General features: G+C 29.1%; 2 protein-coding genes across 2 annotated transcripts; one reads left to right on the top strand and one right to left on the bottom strand.

The window, feature by feature from the left end:
• Positions 1-13,136: 13,136 nt before the first annotated feature.
• On the top strand, positions 13,137-22,699 carry LOC134837681 (uncharacterized). The gene is made up of 9 exons (XM_063853067.1): positions 13,137-13,153; positions 19,953-20,905; positions 21,176-21,304; positions 21,364-21,539; positions 21,602-21,875; positions 21,933-22,014; positions 22,070-22,282; positions 22,352-22,488; positions 22,548-22,699. Exons 1-9 carry the CDS (start codon positions 13,137-13,139, stop codon positions 22,697-22,699), a joined length of 2,133 nt encoding a protein of 710 aa, XP_063709137.1.
• A 387-nt stretch (positions 22,700-23,086) lies between these two features.
• LOC134837680 (leucine-rich repeat-containing protein 70-like) lies at positions 23,087-25,607 on the bottom strand. Its single transcript, XM_063853065.1, has 2 exons — positions 24,767-25,607; positions 23,087-23,124 (listed from the first exon to the last, which is right to left on the bottom strand). Exons 1-2 carry the CDS (start codon positions 25,605-25,607, stop codon positions 23,087-23,089), a joined length of 879 nt encoding a protein of 292 aa, XP_063709135.1.
• Between the last annotated feature and the right edge of the window lie 127 nt (positions 25,608-25,734).

Genomic DNA, 25,734 nt, shown 5'->3' with positions numbered 1-25,734 from the left:
GAATGGAGAAAAAGGAAGTGAACACACGCAAAAAATACAAAAAAAAATATATAGAAGAACGTTTCACATTGTTTTCTTGTAAATAATTTAAATAATATTGTTAATATTGTTACATAACAACATGCATTTTTCGTATTCTAAGCATGAAGCCGAGCAACAGTAAAAAAACACACAAAACGCATATATCTTCGTAGAAATTCTTTCTACACATTTAAATAAAATAAGTTTAATTTTTTGTTGTTGTATTCATATATGGATGAATGCAGTTAGATACTTTTACATTGTTAACGTTAGTTCTGAGCTAAGGTTACAGCACAGCGGAGGACAGCGGAGAGAGTATTTACAGACGAAAAAAAAAGTAATATGATGGTGATATATGTTTGTTTATTTTCATGCTTTGTCGTTTTTTGTCACATAAAAAAAACTCGTATGACATTAAAAGCACACTGTGTTGTATTTATATTTATTTATCAGAAAAGCGTGCACCACAGCGAAGATGTGTGTTTGTCTCCTCAGGTCGAAAAGGCACATTGTCGTCTAAATAAATAAATTTATATTTCGTGAATTCTTCTTACATGTTAAAAATACATGTACAAGAGATATGAGAAATGTTTCGCCTGCTGCAATAAATTTTATGCCAGAAATAGATTGCTTAGAAATACATTTAAACTAAACTACAAGAACCGAGAAGGAAAAAGTTTCACTTGCACATTGTCTTTTTTATTATTATTATTTTGTGTGTGTAATATATATTTCATGTAAAAACGTACGTAACAAGGTTCATCGACCGTACACGACGACGTCGCTTTTTTAGCATCATCAGTTCGTGTACGTTTATTGTAAATTTTTCTATATCTAGCTATTTAGTAGTCAAGCTTCAAGGCTTTTCTTCTTTCATTTGTTGTTTTTTTTTCGTATGTTTTGCAACAATGTTCTAAAAATTTTCCTTTTCTTCGATATTTTTTTAAATTATAAAAAAAATAAAGTTCACGCCTTAAATTCTCCTAGAAAGTGAGTCTTTCTAATCTCTTGTTTGTCTGTTTATTCTGTAAGAACAAGAATTTTTGTGTTAATAAAGATAAAAATAAAGTTCATGAAGTGAATATTAATAAGTACTTACTAAACGTTCGTGCGATGCCAAGTAACACTCTCTTCTTTCTCGATCATCTTCTTGTTTTATAGGCTGTTTTCGGTATTAAATGACTGTACTTACACATGAGAATGAATTAAATTAAAGAACGAAAGATAAACAGTATAATTAATACACAAGTCATAATTATTATTATCGAACACTTTTTTTTGTTATTTAATTTAAATTAAAACTATTTACTTGAAAAAATTTAAATATCATGTTAATAATATTTTTTCTTTTTTTTTTCATTGCAGGAACTTGAAACAGAATTTTGTAAGTATCTAAAAAAATATAAAAATCGATTTTTGATCAGATCCGATCATAAATTAAAAAAAAAATAAAAGAAGAAGTTAGAAGTAACACACCTACATTCCAACACGTGTATCTTCTTCGTCCGTCATTCAATGCGTCTCTTGCACCAAAGTTACAATGAACTGAATTCTTCGATGTATCTCAATAACACACTTAGAAACAAAACAAAAAAACCTATCTTGATCGATTCTCATATGTTACGATTATTGAACAAGATGTTACATGTTATTATTACTGTTAGATACGATTTTTTATTTTAACATTTTTTTGTTGTTACGAAGAAAAATTACTGCCGATTAAATCTTCATTCATTCAAATCGCAGCGATTCAAATCAATCATCGTTGGCCCAAATCCAGCATTATTAATAAATTATCGATAAAAATGCTTATATGTGGTTCAGTTTTGATTAAATAACAAATAAAATCGTATTAACGGCAAGTGGAAATAAATAATGAAAAAAATATGCAATCAAAAGAAAAATAGGTTGCTGCTTGATGATTGACCGATTGACCAATTCAATAAAAAAAATTGATTTTTTTCTGCCGTACGTACAGCAACCAACGTGTAATGGCGTCATGGATGAAATTCATGGTCATGACAAAATGTATTGAATTTACAAGTCAAGTTCAAGGAATACTTTCTCTTCTGTTGAATTTACAAAGTTGCAAGAACATAAAAAAATTAACAGCTAAATATACAATTATTATTGTTTGTTCGGTGAGTCTACGAGAGAAAAAAAAGATTTTTTCGTATTAGATATGCTTCGTAGTAATGAACTAATAAAGTAAGTTGGCTTGAAGTTGGCGCAGCGTCAAAAAGAATGAGAAAATTAACGTTGAGGTGTGAAGCGCATTTCATTCAATGTTCATTAAAATTGGTATTTTGTAACAAGTTCTTCGAGAATTTTAATAAAAATTATGTGAAATTAACTGTTTTTACAGATTTTGAATAAAAAATTAATGATAACCTCATAAAACATAAATAATTTGACAAAAAAATAATTTTTTATATAAAATTTTAAAGGAAAAAATTAATTTATTAAATGTTTATTAAATTTTAAATAGTTTTAATTAAAATTTTTAATAATTTTTATGAAAATTAACAATAATTGGAGAAAAAATTTATTCCTTTCTGCAATCAAAAAAAAAAAATTAAATAAATAAACTAAAATAAATTAATAATGAAAAAAAAAAATTCAAAAAAGTTCTTTTTCTTTTAAAAGTATTGAAGCATTGAAGTATTGAAAATTTTTGATCAAGAACTCTATTTTTTGACATTTTACGAACGAATCTGTGATTAAAAATCAAATTTTTAAGCAATTTTTTACTTTTTAAATGCAAAATTGTTAATTTTGAGTTCAAATTTAATTTTTGATTTCTGTAAAAAAATTAATTTTGAAAATTGAGAGCTTCAAACTTGAACTAAAGAATTTAATAAAATTTTTTAAAGAAGTAGAAAAATTTCTTAAAAAAAATTTTTTTGGTAGAAATATTAATTTTTAAATTACTCAAAAGCTGAAAATATCAGACAGACATCAAAAAATCACTTAAATTTGAAAAGAAAATGTACAAATGGCAAACAAAACGTTCCAATATCTGATTGAGTCATTCAAATTTATTAACAGCTGTAAGGAAACAGTAATAATACTAAAACTTTTTAGTTTACTTTTTCTTACCTCGCTGTGCTGCTGCTGATTTGCAGTTAATCTAGATTCGCTTGTAATCCAAATAGTAACTAATTAGCGTTGCTGGAATGAAATGGAGAAAACAGTTCAAGGTCTTTAGTGTTCCGTTTTCTTTCTTTTTTCTCTTATTTTCTCTCCGATTCCACGTCGCAGCAACAACATCGCAATGTAATAAATCGCAATAAATATAGATATTGACTAGTTTTCAATTTTTGTCTGAATATTAGCAGCTACTCTATTGTTGCCACATAGAAGTAGCAGTACATTTTCCAACTTGCGCTATCTATCTGCCTGCTGTCTGTTTCTATTCATTTAGAATGAAAATGATGGTAAAAAGTACATAAATTCCGTTATTTGGCCTACTATAATAATGGTACGTCGTCGTCATCGTCGTTGTTTGTCTCGCATTCGTGCATACAATGCCAACATGCGCTGCTGCTAGATAGATAGACAGAGAAAGAACTTCACCTTCCGTGTAGCGAAGTACTTTTTATTCATTAAAATTGTTATTACTTTTTTTCGAAACTTGCCATCAGTTCACCACAAAATTCTATGAAAGGTATTGTTGTCGTCGCAATTTATTTTTATGACATTATTAACATGCCACCTTTCATGCTACGAAGACATTTCACCCGAGCGCGATCATCGCGGAAATGTTTAAAATTTCCGATTACGCGAGAAAAAGTAATAAAATAAAAATTAATGTTGAAAAACAAGTTGTCGATCTAGCGGTTTGCTTAGATTCACCTAGTTTAGATTAAAAACTCTTCTTCTCTCCACACTCGACATTAACACAAAACGAGATCTTGTTTTGTTTTTTTTCGTTTAAATACTTTTCATCGTGTGGTCGTGATGTTGTTTGAAGATTCATCGCCTGCGATAGCTTTGGACTCACTTTGCGACAACCCACTTGTTTTCGTACTTCATCACGATTTTCATCTCCAAAGTCCACACTGCGGTTCAATAAACTTCTCCTACAAAGTAAATATTGACAAATATTTTAGAAATTCTAAAAAAAAAATCTAATTACAAAAAAAAAACTTTTCATCTCAAAACGATAAAAATATCATAAAAATTTATAATGAGCTGAGTGACAGTCATTAAGACACATTTCGCTCTAGTTAATGGAGTTTTAATTACTCGCAGAAATAATAAATGCGTACAGTGAGAATACTTACTGTTACTTTTCAATGAAGAAAAACGGGTTAATTTTTTTTTATTTAATTTTTTTTTTCTCAAAGTACTGAGCACGCATTCAACACTTCATTAACTGGAATGACAGCGAATATGGAAACGATTATCTTTTTTGTTGTTTACTCAAATTATTATTTTTTCTTATGAATGAATGAATAAGAAATTGGGACTAAACGGAATTTTGTATTGTAAAATAAAATTTTGAACTTGATTTTCTTTATCTAAAATCTAATTTTTTTGAATAAAAAAATAAACTACTTTGCAAATAAAGAAATAATAATAAAAAAAAGTTTCGTTGGAAAAGTCGTGTAAATGGTGTTAATAAGTATATGTATGTAGTATAATGTATATTATACGACGGTAATAATATTAATATAATAATAACTTAAAAACAAAGAAATGTATATGAAATGTGGAAAAAAATGTGCATTTGACCCGAATTCTATTTTTTTCTTATTTTTTAGCTACTTTTAATATATTCATATATTTAATAATAAAAAAATGTATAAATAATAATTATATATTATAATATTATATATATTTATAAAAAAAGTAGTTTCAAGTTATAGAACACCTAAATTTTTTTTTCATAAACAATAATTTAAAATTTTATTTAAAAAAAAAACTTACCTGGAAGAGTGTTTTCCGTGTCGAATCCGCGTGCAATATCTAGGTCATTATCAATATTCATTTCTATACATGTTCTAAACACCACATCATGTGTATAATTATATTTATTGTTGTATTCATTTCCTCACCAGTTATTTATCGGGCAGATAATATTTCTTTCGTGTTAGATGATTGCGGAAAAATGTATCTCGAGGCGCCATAAAACACTTTTTTATTCTGTTTTGTTTTATGAGTCGGCATGGTTTGCAATGCCCTTTCATTTAACATCAACATATATAAATATATAACATTAGAAGCTATTTTTTCATTTCATCCTCAAATCATGTTGAATTGAAGAACGTCATATCATGAGAGATATGTTCAATCATTTTATTTTAATTTTTTTTTCGTTAAATATAGTATTTTATATCATTTTGCTGGCTGGTTTTTCTATAACTTATAACATGTTATTGTTATGTTATGTTCTACAGCGAAGAAAAGTCGTGACCTGAAATAGTGAAAACCGTTTAACGTTTAGCGAAAATAATTATTAGGTATTTTTTGCGGATGGCAGGCAAGCTTTTAACATATATTATAATGAAGCGAACATGTTACTAGTTCAGTAATTCTATTATCTTCGATTATATTCGCGATTATTGAGGAAAAGCGAAACAATGGCAACTTAATAAAGAAGTTGTTGTTGTTGTTGTGATAATAACTAACGTCGTGATGCTTCCTAACATTTTTTTTCTCCGTAAGTGTTATCGCGCACATCAAATGCGAATTATTTTATAGGAAGAAAACAATTTTTGCGAAATTTCAAGGTAAACTGTGTGGTTTCGGAACGCAAAATATTTGCGCTTGATTTCATGACCCATCACCATTATTATTATCATCATGTTCATGCAAAAGAAGAAAAAAAAACAACAACAATAAAAGTTCACGACTTGAATTGCTCTATTTGGGTTTCCTCCTAGAAGACTTATTCAAATCCAAGTTCAGTGTGAACTTTCTTGCTCGAGCATGTTATGATGATAATGTGAAATGTGTGGTTTTTAATCATACAATTATTTTGCGGTGTGTACGCAATTCAGTTCAATTCAATTCAATTCATGACGAGGAAAAGTTTTCTTCTTTTCGTCTGTTTGTTTGAACGCAGAAGATCAAGTTCATGATTTTCTCATAGTGCAACAAGGTTAAGTAGTTTGATCGATGATCATGATTAGATCAATTACAGATGATGATGGGCAGTTATCATATTTCAAAAGAGAGGAAAAGAAAAAAAAAGTTATAATTGGATTGTGCCATTGTGTTTTTTTTTTGTCTGTTTGTTTGTTTGATTGTTTTTTGATAAATGGATGAAATATCATCGTTTCTAACGATAAATGGTTTGATGAGCGAAATGATTTTTTTTTATTGAGTTTCGCATGGGAAAGTGATGAGTTTGAAAGTAACAGAAGGAGTTAGAAATAAAAAAGTGTCATTTTTCATTTTAAATATTTTTTTTTAATAAAACAAATTTTTTCGGTTATACGAAGAATTATTCAAAAGAAAAACAACTTTAAATAAAATTTCAGAATAAAAAAAAAATAATTTAATTTTTTTTATTTTAAAATTCATTTAAAATATATTTTATTTTTATAATTTTTACGAGAAAAAAAATTAATTTAAATAAATAAACAAAAAAAAATAAAATTAATAAATAAAAAATATTAAATAAATTTTCAGAATATTTCAAAAATTTATTTAAAAAAAAAATTAAATGTAAATTAATACTTACAAAAAATTTAAAATTAAAAAAAAAATATTTTTAAAAATTTAATTATTTAAAAATAAAGAACTTCTAAAATATTTTTATTAAATTATAGAAATAAATTATTTTAATAAATTAAAATTACAAAAATAAATAAATAAAATAAAATAAAAAAATGGAATTTTCCTTCAACTATTTACACTCCAATAAAAAAATAACTCCAATAATTACTCAACTAATCTTGGTCAATATTTGCATTCATCATTAATTGCAAACAAATCGCACCTACGCCAAGCATATTTCTATCACATACACAGAAAAAGACACACATCTAAGATTTATGTTTACTTTTCAAGCAAAAATAGAAAAAAAAGTGAAGAACTTCACCGTTGAGTGAGAGAATTTTTCCCGTTACTTCACACTAGATCACGTTCTCGTTCGTTCGTCTTCTGCACACGATTGTTGTTTATTTACATCGACATAATTTTCAATGTCACCGAGACAAAAATGGATCTGCGCGAGAGAAATGATGATTATTAGGTACTTACTCCAGTAGCGACATTACAGTAGGTTACTGGCAATCAATTTCACTCTATTTAACATGAAATATGGTGCACTCGTTCGTTATGTAAACGAAAAGCGAGATTCATTGTTATAAATTATTTATTATAATTTTTTTTTCTTTAATAGTTTTTTATTATTATTAAACCACCTGCTTTGTGAATGAATGATGCGATGATAGCAAACCATGGCAAATTGAGACTGAACTACTTTACTTTTTCTTCTTTAATTTAAATATTTTTTTTTAAATAATGAAAAAAAGTAACAATGATGTTCAGTTATCATGCGTATTGTGTATGGTCATTCAACCTGAATTTCAACTCATATCCTGATTTTTTTAATTCTTTTTTTTTTATTTAAAAAAAATTGTTCAATGATTAATTGTCTTTAACTTTGAGACGACAAAAAACCGTTATTTGTCGTCGTTGTAATTTTTTTTTTGGCAAAAACTCGTGCCATGTGATGTCTTAATACAATAAATTAAAGAATGTCACTCGAATTACGGTCATTGTATCAAATGTCTTTCATATTCTTATCTCTTCATCAGACACATTCTTGTCGCGAACTGTACAAAAAAACTTCTGTAAGTGATATTCGTACAAATGTTAACAACATGCGAGTACATAAGTTAGCAGTAAGTTAAGTAATGCATGTTAAACATACATTTTTTATGAAATTAATATAAAAAACACGTTACACGTTGATAAAATAATTAATTGATTAAGAAAATCTCTCTTTTATGGTTATTTCGGTTTCAAAGCAAAATTTTTCTTTAGCTTACTTGAACGAACGAGTCAAACCATTAATTAATTTTTTATGTATTTTTTTTCTATTCTGGTATATTATTTAACCATCATATTAATGTCGTCCCTAATCACTTAGGTATTATTATTATTACACCATGCTTCGTCGTTCATGTGGTTTTCTTCGTTTTAAACCAACAAAGGCACTCAAGCTTTATTATAAGCATTAATATTGTTATTATATATTGATATATTTGCTAATATAATAATCGTTGCAGCCTTTTTCTTAAGATGTGCCTTTGGAAGGAAAAAAAGAAGAAAAAAATTATTATTATTATTAATGATAATAGAAAACGAAAAAAAAATTGCTCATAGTTTTATGAAGAAGTAAAGTAATTACTTTTTATTTATTTTTGCTTGTACGTCACGTGTAAACAATTGTAGACATTAGTCAATTATCTTACATATTACGTCAAATTAAAAGAACATATTTCCTTGCCAACCTACACTTTTGTGTTACTTACTTGTGTATCTCTAACAAACTGATGTTTTTCTTATTAAATTGAAACAAAATAGAAGAAAAAAGTTCTTCTTCTTCTTGATTACTTTTTTTACAAAAGCTTTCCTGTGTAAGAAATCAAATGGTTTGTTTGAGTTGTAAGAAGACAATATTTTATTTTGTGAGGAATTTGCACAAATTTCTTATAATTTTAACATTTTTTAACGAAATTTTATTTTAAAATTAAATTAAATTAAACTGACACAAAATTTTTATTTTTAATTAAAAAATAATATTTTTAAAAAATTGTTCAAAAATTAAAAAAAATCAATTATTGATTTATTGACAATTTTATTGTATTGTTAATATTAATACAATTTTATAATTCTTAAAAAATTATAAATTAATATATATTTGAAAATTAATAAAATTCTCATACATAATTGATAAGAACAATCCAAAAATTTAATTATTTATTATAGGTATATTTAAAAAAATAAAAAAAACCAAACATTTTTTTTGGACTTGCCAAAATATTTTTGAATTAGGTATTTCTTTTTTCTTCAATTCGTATAAAATTCTATATTTTAATAATTTTTCGTTTTTTAATAAAATATTAAATTATTTATTAAAATAATTTAAAATAATTTAAATAAATTTTATTTAGGATATTATTTTTTTCAATTTAGGTTTACTTCTAATTTGGATATTAAAATTATTAAAAATAAAATTGCTCAAAAATGTGCTAAATTTTCTCACAAAATAACAAATTTAATTATTTAATGTTAACAAACGACCATAAAAACTAAAATAAAACAGGCGTCATAATGATAGATTATTACCGACGTACTTTGCTAATTTTTCTAACAAATTCATAATCTGATTATTTTTCAAGCAAATTTCAATTTACTCGATATTTGCAAAAAAAAAAAAAATTTGCTCGATATTTTTTATATATAAAAAATTTACAATTGTTCTGACTGTTTGCTTGTCAGTCTTGCCAAACCAAACCGAAAAAAAAGTATTTTCACAACGCTCGGATTAAAGATTAATAAAATATTACTATTTTTGCACATACACACGTTCCCATAGTTCGAATATCGCGCAAACGATACTTAAATAGAACAAGAACTGGTTTCACGATACATTGCACTCTGTTCTGGCCACCATTACATCGCTCTTACACTCCCATTACATGGCAAGGAATTCTCGATTATTTCATAATAATAATCTTGGATGATGATTATAACTCGCACACATGTAACTCTCGCGTTCGTTCAGTGACTGGCTCGCACGGCATGATGCAAAAATAATAATAAATGTGCATCGTAATGTAAACATTGTACAATGTCCTTGAACTTGTCCTTGCCAACGTCTATTTATTTATGGGCTGTATAAATAGTAACGTTTATCGATCACATCACTTTGTATATATGGGCACAAAGATGCGATGCGCGCAAGTAGCTCATCATTGATCATCATCAGAGCAAAATTGTATTGTAGATCGAAATAATTGCAGAGGAAGTCAATTATTTTATTGCAAGCGCTTATAAAATCTCGATAAAATGTCATTATCTTGCTTTTTTGTTCTTTTATAGCGTTTGTCTATCCACAATTATTTTTTTATATTGTTCGTAGATTCAATATTTATTTATTGTAATTATATTTTGCGAGAACGATTTAAATAAAATTTTTTTGGGCCTCGGGCTTTTTTTGTCTCTAAACGGCGGCCCATTACAAGATGTATCATTATTCTAAACGTTATCTGATTACGTGCATTGTTCGGGGGATGCAACACAATGAAGTAATAAAATGATAGAAATCTCAAATCCTGAGATTCTTTCAAAGAACAAAAAAAGTTTAATTAACTTTCAGACTGTCCCTGCATGATATCCTGACATGGGCGTGTAAAATTACATAAACATGACTCTTGAACGTTGTTTATTTAGCATCGCAGACGACGTACTAATACATAAAATTAATGATCAGGTATTAAGCGGTTAAAATGCGTGTAAATATTTATATTAAACGAACGTTGTCGTCCGATCGGCACTGAACTTGTGTATGCAAAAAAAGGTGAAAATGAATGTTGCTGCGTTTTTAATCAATTTTTTATTGCTACACATTGTCAGGGATGGGATTTGAGGTGATTTAAGTTCAAAAAGTTTAAAATTTTTAAAAATTTGTTTGCTTGGTTTGAATTAATTGGAATAATTGTAAATTTTGGTTTATAAAAAAAATCAAATCTTACCTAAAGAAGCCCCATAAGGTAATTCCGCACCTGAATATCGTTACAGGCATGTTGGTTGTGCGTGAATAGACACCAGTAAATCGCGCAAAAACACAAAAGACTTTGCGTCGCGTCAAGTAACGAACATCCTCTCCTTCTATTCTTCTCTCATGCGCCCATAAGTGAATTATTTACACCATAAGCGCAACATAATATCTATTTTTAGAGCACACACCTCTCCCTGTTGCGCTACGAAGTACACTAAAAATAAATAAATCAACGGATAAACGTAAAACAGCAATTTAATTATATTGAAAAAAATCGATGCTGTGATGCTCCGACCGGTCAATGTGTATTCCTAAAAGGGACATGCGTTAAGGTACAATTCATTAATGTAGAACATAACATGATAAAGATATCGTTTCTTCTTACCCGTACTTACTAATGATATCGGTTTCATGTCTTCTTCTTCGTCTATTGTCGTCGTCTCATAGGCAATGTCGATGCTTTCTGTATCGAATTCCTCTCCAATATTAGTCATGGTATGTTGTAAATTTGTTCGATGATGTTCGAGCAGCGAAAAAAATTCCAATCCTGACTGAGCAAAAACTCTAACCAGCGAGCGAAACAAAAGGAAAATAAATTTAAATTAAAAAAAAAATAATAATAAAAAGAAACTTGCAAATAGTATAAATAAAGATATCGTTGTTTGGTCGGTCGTTACACGATTTTTTTTTGTTTTAATATAAATTGCGTTTCTGTCGATGTTCTGACATGAACTCTCAATCAGTTTCTTTTAACTGTCAAACAAACTTGGAGGATGTCAAAGTTCGTCAAAAAACTGAGAGAGAACGGTCGGAAAATAAAATAAATGATGATGTCGGTAATTATCTTTCTATTTCAAGAATATAATAGAATATTTAAAAAAGAATTCAGTAAAGCACGATTTTAGATAAAAAAAAAAATAAATAAATTTTTTTTTAGTTTCGAAAGAACAAAAAATCTTTTAATTTTTATAACCTTATTGTAATAAAATTATTATTTTTAAAAAATATTAAATATTTAATTAAATTAATTTTATAATAATTTTCTAAAAATTTATTTTTAAAATTTAAAACTTAATTCATTACCTAATTATTTTTTTTTTATTAATTAATTTAATTTAAAATAAAATTAATAAAAACATATATTTAATAATTTTTAAAAAAAATTCAGAGTAAAAATTTTTACCAAAAAAAAAACGTCAAAAAATTTAAAATTTTTTTTTAATTTATTTAAATTTTTTAATAAAAAAATTTTTAAAAAAATATTATTATATTTTTTATAATTTTTTTTAACATTTTTTTAAATTTATTTTTATAAAAATTTATAATAAATGTCCCAATAACTACAAAAATGTTTATTTTTTTTTTAAATTAAATAATTTTTATTAGGAATTTTAAGAATTTAATTCAATGCTGATTTTTTTTTAAATTCTCTCAATTAAAAAAATTATTAATTAAATCTTTCCAAACTCACCTCATTATTTCAATAAAAAAAAATTTCTTCGTGTGCTTTGAGAACCCAAATTAGTTCCATCTCTCTAACCGATAAAACAAGCGCGAAAAATCATATTTGCATATTTTAGGTCGAACAATGTCATGGAAAGTTTTCTTTTTTTTATTATATTTAACGTACAAGGAAACAATTAGTCGTGTCTGATATTTATCTCTCTCGTGCATTCACCGTATAAAATGTATGCAAATGTAGTCTTTCGCGAGAGATTTCAAAAGTCACACGAACAAAGGTAATAAATTCCATATTTATGTGTGTTGTTGCGCTGCTAACGTTTTGATGCCAAATAAAAACAAAAAAAAATGTGCTGCTAACAAAGAAAGGTCTAAAGAAAAAATATTATAATTGACGTACTTGACCTAAATTTCATTTTTTTTTCCACAATCAACTGAAATCGGGAAAGAAATTTATTTTTTTTATTATTTATTTACACAAAAAATTTTCATTTTTATATATTTTTTATGATAAATCGTTATTAAAATGTTTAAAACAAAAACTAGCTCGTCATGCAACGAGTCCTAAGGTAGAGATGTTTAAACACTAATTTATCTTTCGAAACATGCGAAACACGCAACATTACCTTTTCTGGACACTTTTTAATATCTTGGATGTTCTACTAATGAAAAATTTTCCATAAAGTCCAAAATTAAAAATTTCTTTGCCAAGTCAGCAATGATACATTAAAATTATTACCTTAAGCTGTGGGTTATGACCTCCATTATTATTTACACAAAAAGCCATTTTCAATTCCTGCTTATCATCATTTAGCGACTGACTACTAAATAAGAAAGAAAAAAAAAAATAAAAACATTCTAAGCTAGAACGAAAGTGATTGTTGTTAATGTAAGCCGCGAAGACCGGACAATGAATGCTATCAATAGGTACAATCGAATAAACAAGCACTCGAGTCTAAACAGGCAATTATAAGATGATCTTTCATTTGAATTCTCGCGTATATTGAGGTTATTACTACTTGAATATGAAAAATTTTCTACTACTTGCTTGTTGAATTATTATTGTTGTGCCATGCCACAAGTATCAAGATCATAATATTTTAGCCTATTTGCTAGTTTTTATTTCATTTTATTTATTTATTTGCAAAAGTAGTGAAAAGAATAATTTTTTCTCCGTTTCTCTCGATCTCTTGAAGTGTATCTATGGCAGAAACTCGTTTTTCTTGAGAGCTCCTCAACTACGGCATTCACCTAGAAACGACGATGCACACGCGCATTTATGCAACGTAATTGTAGAGAAATATTTCGAAAGGTATGTTGCCATCTTTGGCATGAGGCACAAAAAAAGTACAAATTTAAGACCCAACTTCGTTATCAGATTCAAATTGATTATTGTTAATTTTTTTTTTAGGCGCAATGCAAGTAAAGTATGCAACCGATGCAATCACAAGAAACTTGAGAAGAAGAATAGTAATCATAACGGCATCGTCCCCCAATTAGTGAGAGAGAAAGAGATAACTCCGTAGCGTGATTAGAATTCTTCATTTCTTCTTTCATAATCATCATTGTTAGCTTTTTTTTACAGTTTTACCTAAATTTGGGTTATTATAAGCCTAACGTGTGGTTAAAAACAAAAGAAAACTAAGAAGAATGATCGAAAGTTGGTCTAACGTTATTTATGGCTCATGCTCATATTTTTCTTTTCTTGCCGTAATTGACATGTTTTTGTGCTTTTTAAAGAATTTTTCCAGCAGAAATTATTTATTTGCTGTGCAAAGTTGAGATTATTGCAGGGAAGACTTTCTTTTTCATGCAAAAGATACGCGAAAAAGATGATAAAGAGCGAAATATTTGTAAATTATGGCTTTGGATGAGGAATTTTCGTTGCGCTTTGATTGCTTTTGTGACTTTTGGGTCGTTAATCAACGAGGAGAGTTAAATGTCACGTGACTTTTAGTAATATTTCAACCAAGATCTGGGACTTTGATCAAAGTTTGGGTTGTATGAGATGTACTTGGAGTGAAAATGAGGAAATAGCAAATTTTTTAAGATATTTTTCTATTGAATTTTAAGGTTTTGAAATTTTTTTATTGATATTGGAAACATTTTTCATAAATAATATCAAATTTCTTGTCAATTTATCAATTTTTAGATAAAATTTTTGAATTTAAATGCTTGAATGTCAAAATTTGGTTTAAAATATGCTTAAAATTATTTTTTCTCGTACAAACATTTATAATTTTCTTCTATTAGCTAAATTTTTATACAATTTTTTTTTAATTTAATTAATTTTAATGTATAAGTTTTAGTACATTTTTGCCAAATTTGAAATTTTTTAATAATTTTTGATTTTTTTTTTATAAAAATCTTTTAGTATACTTTGAGCATTATTAACAATGTACAATATTTTTCCTCCAATTAATAATAAATTTTGTTTGAATCTTACAATTTTTGCTATTTAACATTTTTTTTTTATTTTTTAAAATCAAATTTAATGAATTTCAGAAATTTTTTAGCCTAAATGACAATTTTTTGGTAAAAAATATTTTAATTTTCGAAGAACTTTTATTTTATTTTAAATTATTTTTAATTAAATTTTTAAAAAATTGATAAAAATAGCGAAAAAAACACTTAATTTTCATTAATTTTTTGAATAATTTTGTAAAAACTCATCAATTTTTAACAAATTTCCTTCAAAAAAAGTAAAATTTATTATATAAACCCATAATTGCTGACTACCTGACAGCAAATGATAAATAGTTATTACTTCGAAAGGTCATCCTAATCCATTTCATCGTTTCTCTCGATGCCAATTCTCAACACAAGTATCTCATGATTAAGCTGTTTCTCTTCGATTTCATCTTCAAAAGCATCCAGGTGGTCCATTACCATCTCATCGCGATCATTCACTTAGTTTATTTGCCAATTTCTTCAAAAGTTCTTCTAAAATACTCGAAAACAAGCGAAATTTCATTAGTTCTTCAAATTATTAACACTATCATAAATCATGTTGTACTTACCCACTTCGAAACAATGAAAAAGCATCGATCACTTTTTTTCACACACGTGTCTTACTTTTGGGCAAGCATAAAGGGTCACACGCTGTTATTCACTCATCATCATCTCGTTCGCTTTAACACCGAAAAAAAAAATTAGAAATAGACAAAAAATGGCATTTTAACGGTCTAACACGGAGGAAATAGGTCAAAATGCAATCCATACGAGATCGATGACCTGCGGTTTTTATTGTTGTTATTTATTTTATTACCGAATTAATAACGAGACGAGAAACAGTGAATCATGCCACGAATGAATTGTTACTTAATGCATAAATAAGAGTTTCAATGTCAATGCAGTGCTCTATTTGTGCTTCATTTTATGCGATTAACCGCAATTTTTTTTTTATGTAATCCAGTTGTCGTCGACTTTGTGTCGTCGTCGCTCGTTGTTCAAGTCATCATGAAAGTGTTATCAAAGAAATATTTCAAGATTAAGAGCACAAGCAGTGTCAGTGCCGTTAGTAATATTTTCTTTTTTTGCTTTTAATCTATATTTATTTCTCAATTATTATTATGATTAAACCAGTTACGAGCGAGAAATGAAGAAAAAATCTCTGACTTACTTTTTTTTTCGTAGATCTTTCTTTTATAACAATAGTTTTTATTGTTTAGTAACACAAATATTTGACGACAATCATGATGATGACGACGATTACGATGCTAAGTAAACGGTAAAGCGATGAAAACTTATGTAACGATGCGATAAATGTGACATTGAACTTGCTTGTTTAAATTATTATTACTTAAAAAAGCGTGAAATTCATCCGCCTCTAAAGCAAATAACAACAACTGACTGACATAATTCCATTTCGCTGTATCATGATGCACAATTAGCATCGCACCATCGAGCAAAAACGGTAAATAAAAAATGGGAAATTTTCAGAAAAGGGCTTATTTGCGATTCGAAACAGCGCGGACGATGCAAAACGCATAATAAATAGCAGCATTTCCCAGGTGAGAAGCTATAATGAGCGACACGTTGTGTGACATTAAAATGTCTAAATTACATATTTCAATGCGGACATTAAAGGTTTTTTATGCGCATGACGCTTTAATAATAGCACAGTAATGATTATGAATCGTCAATATATTATTCTGATTGCTCACTTGCGAATGAGTGGTGCTGATTATTATTGCCATTGCGGCAGCTACAATGACACTAATGGATGCAGGATGCGTTTTTATGCATTTCGTAACAGTGGGATGTTGCTTGGATTGTGGGAATAGGGAAAAAGGGAAATAATGCGATTTTTTATCGTTAATGAAGGTTTTTTAGCAAGAAAATGCTTGTTCTTAAGCCTTCTTAGTTGATTTTGATGTTTAGTTTTGAAAATATTTTTTCAGCTCTTCTTATTTTGTCAGAAAATCAAGTTAGCTCTTCAAAAAACATTTTCAGCTCTTATAGTTTTGTCAGAAAATCAAGTTAGCTCTTCAAAATATCTTTTCAGCTCTTCTTATTTTGTCAAAAAATCATATTAGCTCTTCAAAAAACATTTTCAGCTCTTCTTGTTTTGTCAAAAATCAAGTTAGCTCTTCAAAATATCTTTTCAGCTCTTCTTATTTTGTCAAAAAATCAAGTTAGCTCTTCAAAAAACATTTTCAGCTCTTCTTGTTTTGTCGAAAAATCAAGTTAGCTCTTCAAAATATCTTTTCAGCTCTTCTTGTTTTGTCAGAAAATCAAGTTAGCTCTTCAAAATATCTTTTCAGCTCTTATAATTTTGTCAGAAAATCAAGTTAGCTCTTCAAAATATTTTTCCAACTCTTCTTATTTTGTCAAAAAATTAAGTTAGCTCTTCTTGAAGTCACTTTAAATGAATTTTACTTCCATTCAAGTCACTTTAAATTTTTTCCAACAGATCAAGAACCTTTTAACAAGATCATTAAAGCGCTTCCGTACTTCTTTCTCGACCTTCACGAACATTTTTTGCACTAAAATGTTTAATTAAAAGTAGAAAACGTAATTTGGCTTTATTTTTTCTTATTGTTAACATTATCATTGGTTATGCTCACTCCGACTTAATGAACATCCAATACGATTAACATGGCTTTCATGGGATTCTAATCGACTCTCGGGTGTATCATAATAATAACACTAATAATTCCATCTCAAAACCCAAACATTGCAGAGAGGAAAAAAAAGATAAAAATAAAATTTAAGTACCATGTTATTTGATTGTTTATGGTAATAGATTTAAAATGCTCATCGAAACATTTAGCAAACAAAGCCATGTTTCTTTTCTCTCCCTCTCTCGTTATTATGACTATTCAACAATAAAGATATTTTATAATATATTCATGTAATTGGTTTGTCATGTAAGTGAAGAGGCAGAGCCGCGCTCAGAACAAAGAACGTAAACGAACAAACAACCGAAAAATGTTTTTTTTTTCTTTCTTTTTTCATCTCCATCATAAATTGCTTTAATAATATTTTTTTTTATTTATAAATTCCCATCAAAACCCGCTCGCTGGCTTATTAAATGAGCTGATTAGTCTATTTACCTCCGCGTATTTGCAAAAAAAAAATTACAATGTTTCGTTTTATTTATTCATCTTGTTTCTGCGGCTGGATTCATTGCCCTTTTTAATTATACAGACAACGATGCGTTCACATGATCATGCATTTTTCTCTGTTTGTTTGTTTTTTAATGATACAAAAATCCTCTAATATTTGAATAAATAGCCAAGTTGAGTGAAAAAACATGAAATGACCCTTAGAACATAGAAGAGAGAGACAAACAAGATGAGAAAAAAAAACGTGAATTTCAATAAATAAAGTAATTAATAACACACAACGTTCGATATCGATTTAAATAAAGTGAAGTCATGTCGATCATACTGTCTTGTCGTCGATCGTTCCATCGTTCGTTCAGTTGTTCTGAAAGTTGATGTAAACTGTCGATGTTTAACTAGATGATATACAAATCGTAAATTTAATTTTTTTTGTGCAATGTTATGGGAAGACGAAGCGGCTTTTTTGTCAAATCAATCGTGGAATTGTATCAAGATCGGATGTCGCTTCACTCACACACCTTTAGCTGATTTGTGGTTGATTTTGCTGCGGATTTGAAGTGTACGGTGATGATCGATTGCGGATTATGGGAGTCTATGGAGAGAAATTTGATGGCTTGGAATAGATTCTGAGATAAAATGTCATGTAAAATGTGTCAGAATTGTTGAAATTTATCTAACTGACTTCATAGAATTAAAATTTAACAAATTTAAAACTTTTTTAAAACTTAAAGTTGAATTTTACATACCTAAGTAATTAAAATTGAAATTAAAACTTAAAATTTTTAATTTTGAGCCAAAATTTTGAATAAAATGAAAAATATAAAATTTTAACCTCAAATATTTTGGCGCGAAAATGATCATGAGATCGTTTTAATACTTTTTGATTATTTAAAAATTTTTTTTTGTATAAAAAATCCCTTTTTTTAAAACATTTTTCAGATTTTTAACAAAATTTTAATTTTTTTTAAATTCAACCCGAATAAAAAAATTAAAAATGAGTCACAATCCGAAGGTCAATGCCTCCAAAAATTTCCAGACAATCCCGACATTCCCACAAAAATCCCGTTAATTTAACGCCTCATTACTTATCATTACATTTATTACTACTATTACGACTTCTTACGAATATTATGCAAGTAACTCATGCCTTTGTACAAGCAACAACAACAAAAATCCCTTGAAGCTGCATTCATTTTTCTACAAGTTGTCACACAAGCATGACAAGACTGCACTTTTGAAATTAATTGTGCAGAAAAAAATATTCCCCTTTTGCAGTTTTAAGTACTTGCGCGCCAGAGAGATCTCAATTCCGAGAAAAACTGATAAGCTAATTGAATTAATTCTAATTTGCTACAGCCACAAAGTTAGTTGAGCGTTCGCTGAGGCATGATGATGTTTTTGAATCTTGATGCTTTTTGAAAAAAAAGTTATATAAAATATAAGTAATATGCTTGTAAATGTTGATGCTCACGTTAGTTAGAAGTCACAAGCAAGAATGAGGGAACAAAAAATAGGTACAGATGTTGATCTTTGTGAATTACAAATGAGAAGGATTGCACACGTATGACAATCGTCGATCAACGACGATGACGACGACGGTAAAAACGAGTGTAGTTACTTGTGTAATTACTCTTATTAACATCCAGTCGGTATTTATGTTGACAGCTCGTCGTAAATAAAAATGAAGAGGAAAAAACGGAATTGATAAAATTTATTGTCTCTCGATGTGGATGGATGTCGCGTTGCGGCGTTGTCATGATCTTTTGTGAAATTGAAAGCATTGCCCTACCGCAAACAGTTGCAGATATGATTGCGCAATGCAAATGCAAGACAATAACTTAATTTCATTTCACTCTTCTCTTTCGCGTCGTCATCGCTGGAGGATTCATTTCTGTTTTTATTAAAGCATGAACAAATAGTTAAATATGGGCGGAATATTTGACAAAGTCTCAGACGAGAGTTATGAGGCGCCATGCAAAGGCAAATTGCCGTCGTTTTAACGATTATTATAATGAAGAGTCGTCTATCCAGTTCATTTATCACACAAAACGGTGCAAGGAAGGCTGAAAATAGAATAAAATAATAATAAATTAAATGATGATACGATCGCTATTTTCTGATTTTAGATAATTAATTTTTCTTTCCTTTTTTTGCAGACTCATCATGAAGCGCTATCGTTTGCTGTTCACGATATTTCTGTTCGCTGCCGTCAGTATAGACACGATATTCGCGAAGAAGGCCTTCGAAAAGCTGACAGATCTCGATTTTCCCGGCACCACGTACTACAGCGTCAAGAATCTCTCGTTGTACGAATGTCAGGGATGGTGTCGTGAGGAAGAGGAATGCGTTGCTGCGGCATTTTCCTTTGTCGTTAACCCTTTGACGCCATCGCAGGAGACCTTGTGCCAATTGCAGAACAAAACGGAAGCAACAAATCCACAAGCAGCTGCTCCGCAAAAGGCAACGAGCATGTATTACATGACGAAACTCAATATTCCAAGTGAAAATGTCTGCATGCGCCCATGGCAGTTCGAACGTGTGCCCAATAAAGTCATTCGTGGCTTGGACAATGCCTTGATCTACACAAGTACGAAGGAGGCATGTCTCAGTGCTTGTTTGAAGGAAAAACGATTCATTTGTCGTTCCGTTGAATATGACTATGCCAACATGAAATGCGTGCTCAGCGACAGTGATCGACGATCGGCAGGAACTATCATTCAACTTAATGACGCTCCGGGTACGGATTACTTTGAGAATTTGTGTTTGAAGCCCGCGCAAGCTTGTAGATACGATCGTACCTTCAATGTGCCACGAACTGGAGTGCCCGAAGACAAAGTCTCGCAATACGTTGGCTTGCATTATTACACAGACAAGGAGTTGCAAGTGACTTCGGAAGCTGCGTGTCGTTTGGCTTGCGAAATTGAGACGGAATTCTTGTGTCGTTCGATGTTGTATATGGGACAACCTCAAGGCGCTCAATATAACTGCCGATTGTATCATTTGGATCACAAGACATTACCTGATGGACCATCGACGTTCTTGAATGCTGAAAGACCTTTGTTGGATATTGGCGAACCAACTGGAAAATATATGGAAAATAATTGTGACAGTAAGTCTTTTTGCATTTTTTTTCTTAAAAAAATTAAAAAATAATTATAAAAAATTTTTAATTAAAAAAAAAAAATTCTTAAAAAATTAGAAATAATTATTTTTTTCCTTAAAAAATAAAAAAAAAATTCAAAAAATTTTTTTTCCTTAAAAATATCAAAGATATTTTTTTCTTAAAAAATTAAAATAAAATATTTTTTATTAATTAATTTTTTTTTTCAATTTAAATTTATTTTTTATTTAATTCATTTTTTTCTATTTTTTTTTATAGAAACTCCTTCTCAACAATCATCCAATGACAATACATTACCTGTCGATATCGAGACCAAAAACGATCCTTCAGTGAATAATTTGACCCGAACTGATGTCAATTGCGACAAAACTGGAACCTGTTATGATGGTAAGAGCAATTTTCTTGCGATTTTTGAACAAATTTTCACAAATTCAATTTTTCCATAGTCTCCGTTCACTGCAAAGACACTCGCATCGCTGTTCAAGTGCGCACCAACAAGCCATTCAACGGAAGAATTTACGCCTTGGGACGTTCGGAAACGTGCAACATCGACGTCATCAACTCTGATTTGTTCAGATTGGATTTGACGATGGGCGGACAAGATTGTAACACACAAAGTGTCGTAAGTTTCTTCAAATCTTTTAATTTTTTGTCATTTCTTACGATTTTAATCGATTTTTTTAGACTGGTGTGTATTCGAATACCGTTGTTTTGCAACATCATAGCGTCGTGATGACCAAAGCCGATAAAATCTACAAAGTCAAGTGTACGTATGACATGAGTCCCAAGAACATTACCTTCGGAATGATGCCAATTCGCGATCCTGAGATGATTCACATTAATTCGTCACCGGAAGCGCCGCCTCCAAGAATTCGCATTCTCGATACAAGAGCTCGTGAAGTCGAAACTGTCCGAATTGGAGATCGTCTTACCTTCCGTATTGAAATTCCAGAAGATAGTAAGTTGAAATTTTAATAGAAAATGAACTTTTACTGATTTTTTATTCAATTTTTAGCTCCTTATGGAATATTTGCACGATCATGTGTTGCCATGGCTAAAGATTCGCGAAGCACCTTCCAAATTATCGATGATGATGGGTGAGTTTTAATTTTTTTTTAAATTTTTGATCAGATTTTAATGTTTTTTTCGTAGATGTCCCGTTGATCCAACCATTTTCCCTGCCTTCTCGACCGATGGAAATGCCCTGCAATCGTTATATGAAGCCTTCCGATTCACCGAAAGTTATGGAGTCATCTTCCAATGTAACGTCAAGTATTGCTTGGGACCATGCGAGCCAGTTGTGTGCGACATGGGACGTGATAGTGTCGATTCATGGGGCAGAAGGCGTCGTCGTTCGATTGGAAGGTAAGATTTTTTGATTTTAAAATTTTTTTTTAACAATTTTTAACATTTTTTTTTTAAATTTAAAAACAGCAACGAAACAGCGACAGTTGAAGAAGAAGAAGAAATGAACATCTCGCAAGAAATTCTCGTTCTTGACTTTGGAGATGAGAACAAAAATTCGAATGATTTCCTCAAGAGTGCTGATCCCAGTGCCGATTTCGGAAAAGGTAACTTCAAATTTTGACATTTTTTTTAAAAAAAAATTTATAAAATATTTTTTTTATAGATAAAACGGTAACAATCATCGAACCTTGTCCCACCAAGACGTCAGTATTTGCCTTAGCCGTTACATGTGCTCTTATGGTGCTCGTTTACCTCTCAACTTTACTCTTCTACTGCATGAAGCGATACATGAATCCACACAAAATGATGGCATAAGGATTTTCTTGGATTTTTTTTTGCGTTAACATTAGCCAACAATTTCATCATTTGTCAATTAATTCATTGAACCAACCATCGAAATTCCTTAAAGAAACGATTTTTTTTTGATATTTTCACTTAATTTTTTTTGGCAAGTATTAATTTTATTTATTGTCCATCTGATGCCTTTAATGCAAATTAGGAGGAAAAACAGGGGACTAGCGAATAAATTCCTAGATAATAACTAAATTTTAATTAGGAAAATATTTTTTTACTAAATTAAAACGTAAAATATTTATAAAAAAAAATCTTAAATAAGTAATTAACCTTAAAGTTAAAGAAAAATAACATTTTAGCATGAACAAGCATTTAAAAAAAAAGAAAAATATTAATCGAAGACACTTTCTATTGTGTTGCTGATCGTCCGAATTCTGGAGGAATGTCTGAGAAAAAAAAATTACCGGAAAAAAATTAGCAAAAAATATGGAAAGGGGTCAAATTTTATTCCCGATTTCAGGGATGCATCAACAACATAGATAGAGACTGTCGAAAAAATTAGGATAAATTAAACATTTTTTTATTTTATAATTATTATTTAACTATAAAATTATTAATTATTACTTTTAGTAAGTAAGGGATATACGATAAATCTCAAAAAAATCAAGTATTTAAAATAAAATTAAAGTACGTCGAAATTTTTTTGTCTTTTTTCTTCACAATTTTAATAATAGAACAAACGTGAGTATGAAAATTGCCCAAAATTCTAATTTTTTATGAGTTAAAGCTCCAGTTGAAACGTAAAATTCTTGCTTTTCAACTTTTTCGACTTTGACAGCACTTGAAAACTCGTCAGTAGCAACGCAAGTGAATCCATCCTTAAAATCCATGAAAAAGCTTCGTTTTTTAAAGTCCGATAAAACTGATGTTCGTACTCCATTGTCTCTGAAAGGCTTCAAAATTTTTCTAATTTCCGCACATTTCAGTGGATTATCGTTGAAATAAACAATTTCCAAGTTTGGTAAGTGACTGACGATCGAATTTCCATCCAAACGGACCAAATTGTTGGAATAAAGTGACAAAAGTCGTAATTTTGTGAGTCCAGCAACCAATTCAGGAGGAAAATATTGTATTGAATTTCCCCCCAAATTTAGTAGAACTAAATTTTTTAAATGATTAAATGTTCCAACAGCTAATTTCGTGATGTTATTATATTCCATCCAGAGTTCCTCGAGATTTTTGTTGTGCCTGAACGTTTCTTTGTCGAGTCGATTTTCAAAGTTATTCTTAAAAAGCTTCAAAACTTTTAAATTTTCACAATTTTTGAAGGTCTCATGAGGATTTTTCAATGAATTTTCTATCCATAACATCTCAATGCTTGGTTGACAAAAATTAATGGGAAATTTCGAGTCTTCTAAAATTCGTAAGTTTCGAGTTTCCTTTGAAATTTCTCTTAAATTAGTCCATGATTGGCGTTCGTGACAGTAAAATGACCAAATTGTGTTACAAACTGACTCCACAGAGATTGTTAATGCAAAAATTATAGAAATAATGAGAATTGTAGGTCTCATTTTTAGGATTTTTTTTCAATTAAGACCTTAATTGATTGAAATTCCGACAGAGACTGATTAGAAGACAACAGAAAATAGTTTAAAAATTTAGTTTTGAGACAAAAATTATTGAGTTAGGTTACAATTTCGTCAAAAATAGGGCAAAATATGGTGCAATTTGTACTTGAAACATTTTGAAGAGATAAGAAAAAAATTGAAACGAAAAAAAAATATTTTTATGAGTTTACTTTATTGAATTTTTGTCACTTATTTTATAGATTGAGTAAAATTTAATAAAAAATCTGTCATAAAAAGTGACATAAATTGAAAAAAATGCGATTTTATGAGAAATTATCCCAATATTTTCAAGTTTAATTTTTAAAAAATTGAAAAAAAAAATTTTTTTTTCATAAATTTTTACAAATTTTTGAACGAAAATTGAAAAATTTTCTCATAAAATCGCAATTGAAGTATGAAATTTATTAACGAAAACTCACTAAAAACAATGATCCAACAAAAATTACATAAAATTGCAAACTTTGTTGATTTGAACTTTCAGAAGTTACATATCGAACACTTTCTGTAGTTGTTTCCTTAATTATTTCAGTGGTTGTTTCTTCCAATCTTTCAATTTCTTCCTTTCGACATACAAATCCTCTATGATACCCAACTTTATAACCTCTTTCAATGACAAAATCGGCATGAGTTGAAACCACAACGTATCCAAAAGAGTCAATTAATTTGTCCAAATCGCCACATTTTAGCGGATTATCGTTGAAATAAACATAACCCAAAGCTGGCAAATTTTTATAGATTTTTGCGCCATCCAACTCCAAAATATTATTCGAATACAATGCCAAAAGCTTCAAATTTTTCAATCCCTCAACCAAATCAGGCGTAAAATATTGCAATTCATTTACCCCTAAATCCAAAACTTGCAAATTACTCAAATGATTAAAAGTTCCTTCCTGCAAACTCGAAATTTTGTTATATTGGAGCCAAATTTCTTCAAGTCCTGAATTTTGTTTGAACGTATCTCGATGAATTCCGGCTCGCAGGACATTTTCCACGACTTTAAAAACTTTCAAGTTGGTACATTTCGCAAGAGCAGTTGCTGTCGTCGATTGCAAACCCACATTTTCGATCCAAAGTTTCTCGATGCTCGAATATTTGCATAAATCTCGCTCCAAAGAGATGATTGGAAGGGATCCACGAGTGATATGAACATTTTTTAAGACATTTTTGTGTGGCAAGTCATCCTTTAATTCAGTCCAATTTTCGTTTTTATGACAATTGAAGGACCAAATTGGCTCACAATGGGCTTGCGTTTGATAAATTAAGACAAAAATTGAAAATATTACGAGAAATTCGCGTTTCATTCTTACTTTTTTGATTGTTAGATGATGACTAAAGGCGAAGAATGCGGATTATTAGAGAAAAAAATAAGAAAAAATAAAACCGCGATAAGAATGGCCTTTGTCAAGTTCACTGATAAGCAAGATTTTA

This window comes from Culicoides brevitarsis, chromosome 1 (genome assembly GCF_036172545.1).
Source record: "Culicoides brevitarsis isolate CSIRO-B50_1 chromosome 1, AGI_CSIRO_Cbre_v1, whole genome shotgun sequence".
In the NCBI taxonomy this organism is placed as follows: Eukaryota; Metazoa; Arthropoda; class Insecta; order Diptera; family Ceratopogonidae; genus Culicoides; species Culicoides brevitarsis.
Note: the sequence above shows the minus strand (reverse complement) of the source record. Positions and strands in the feature narration are given on the sequence as shown.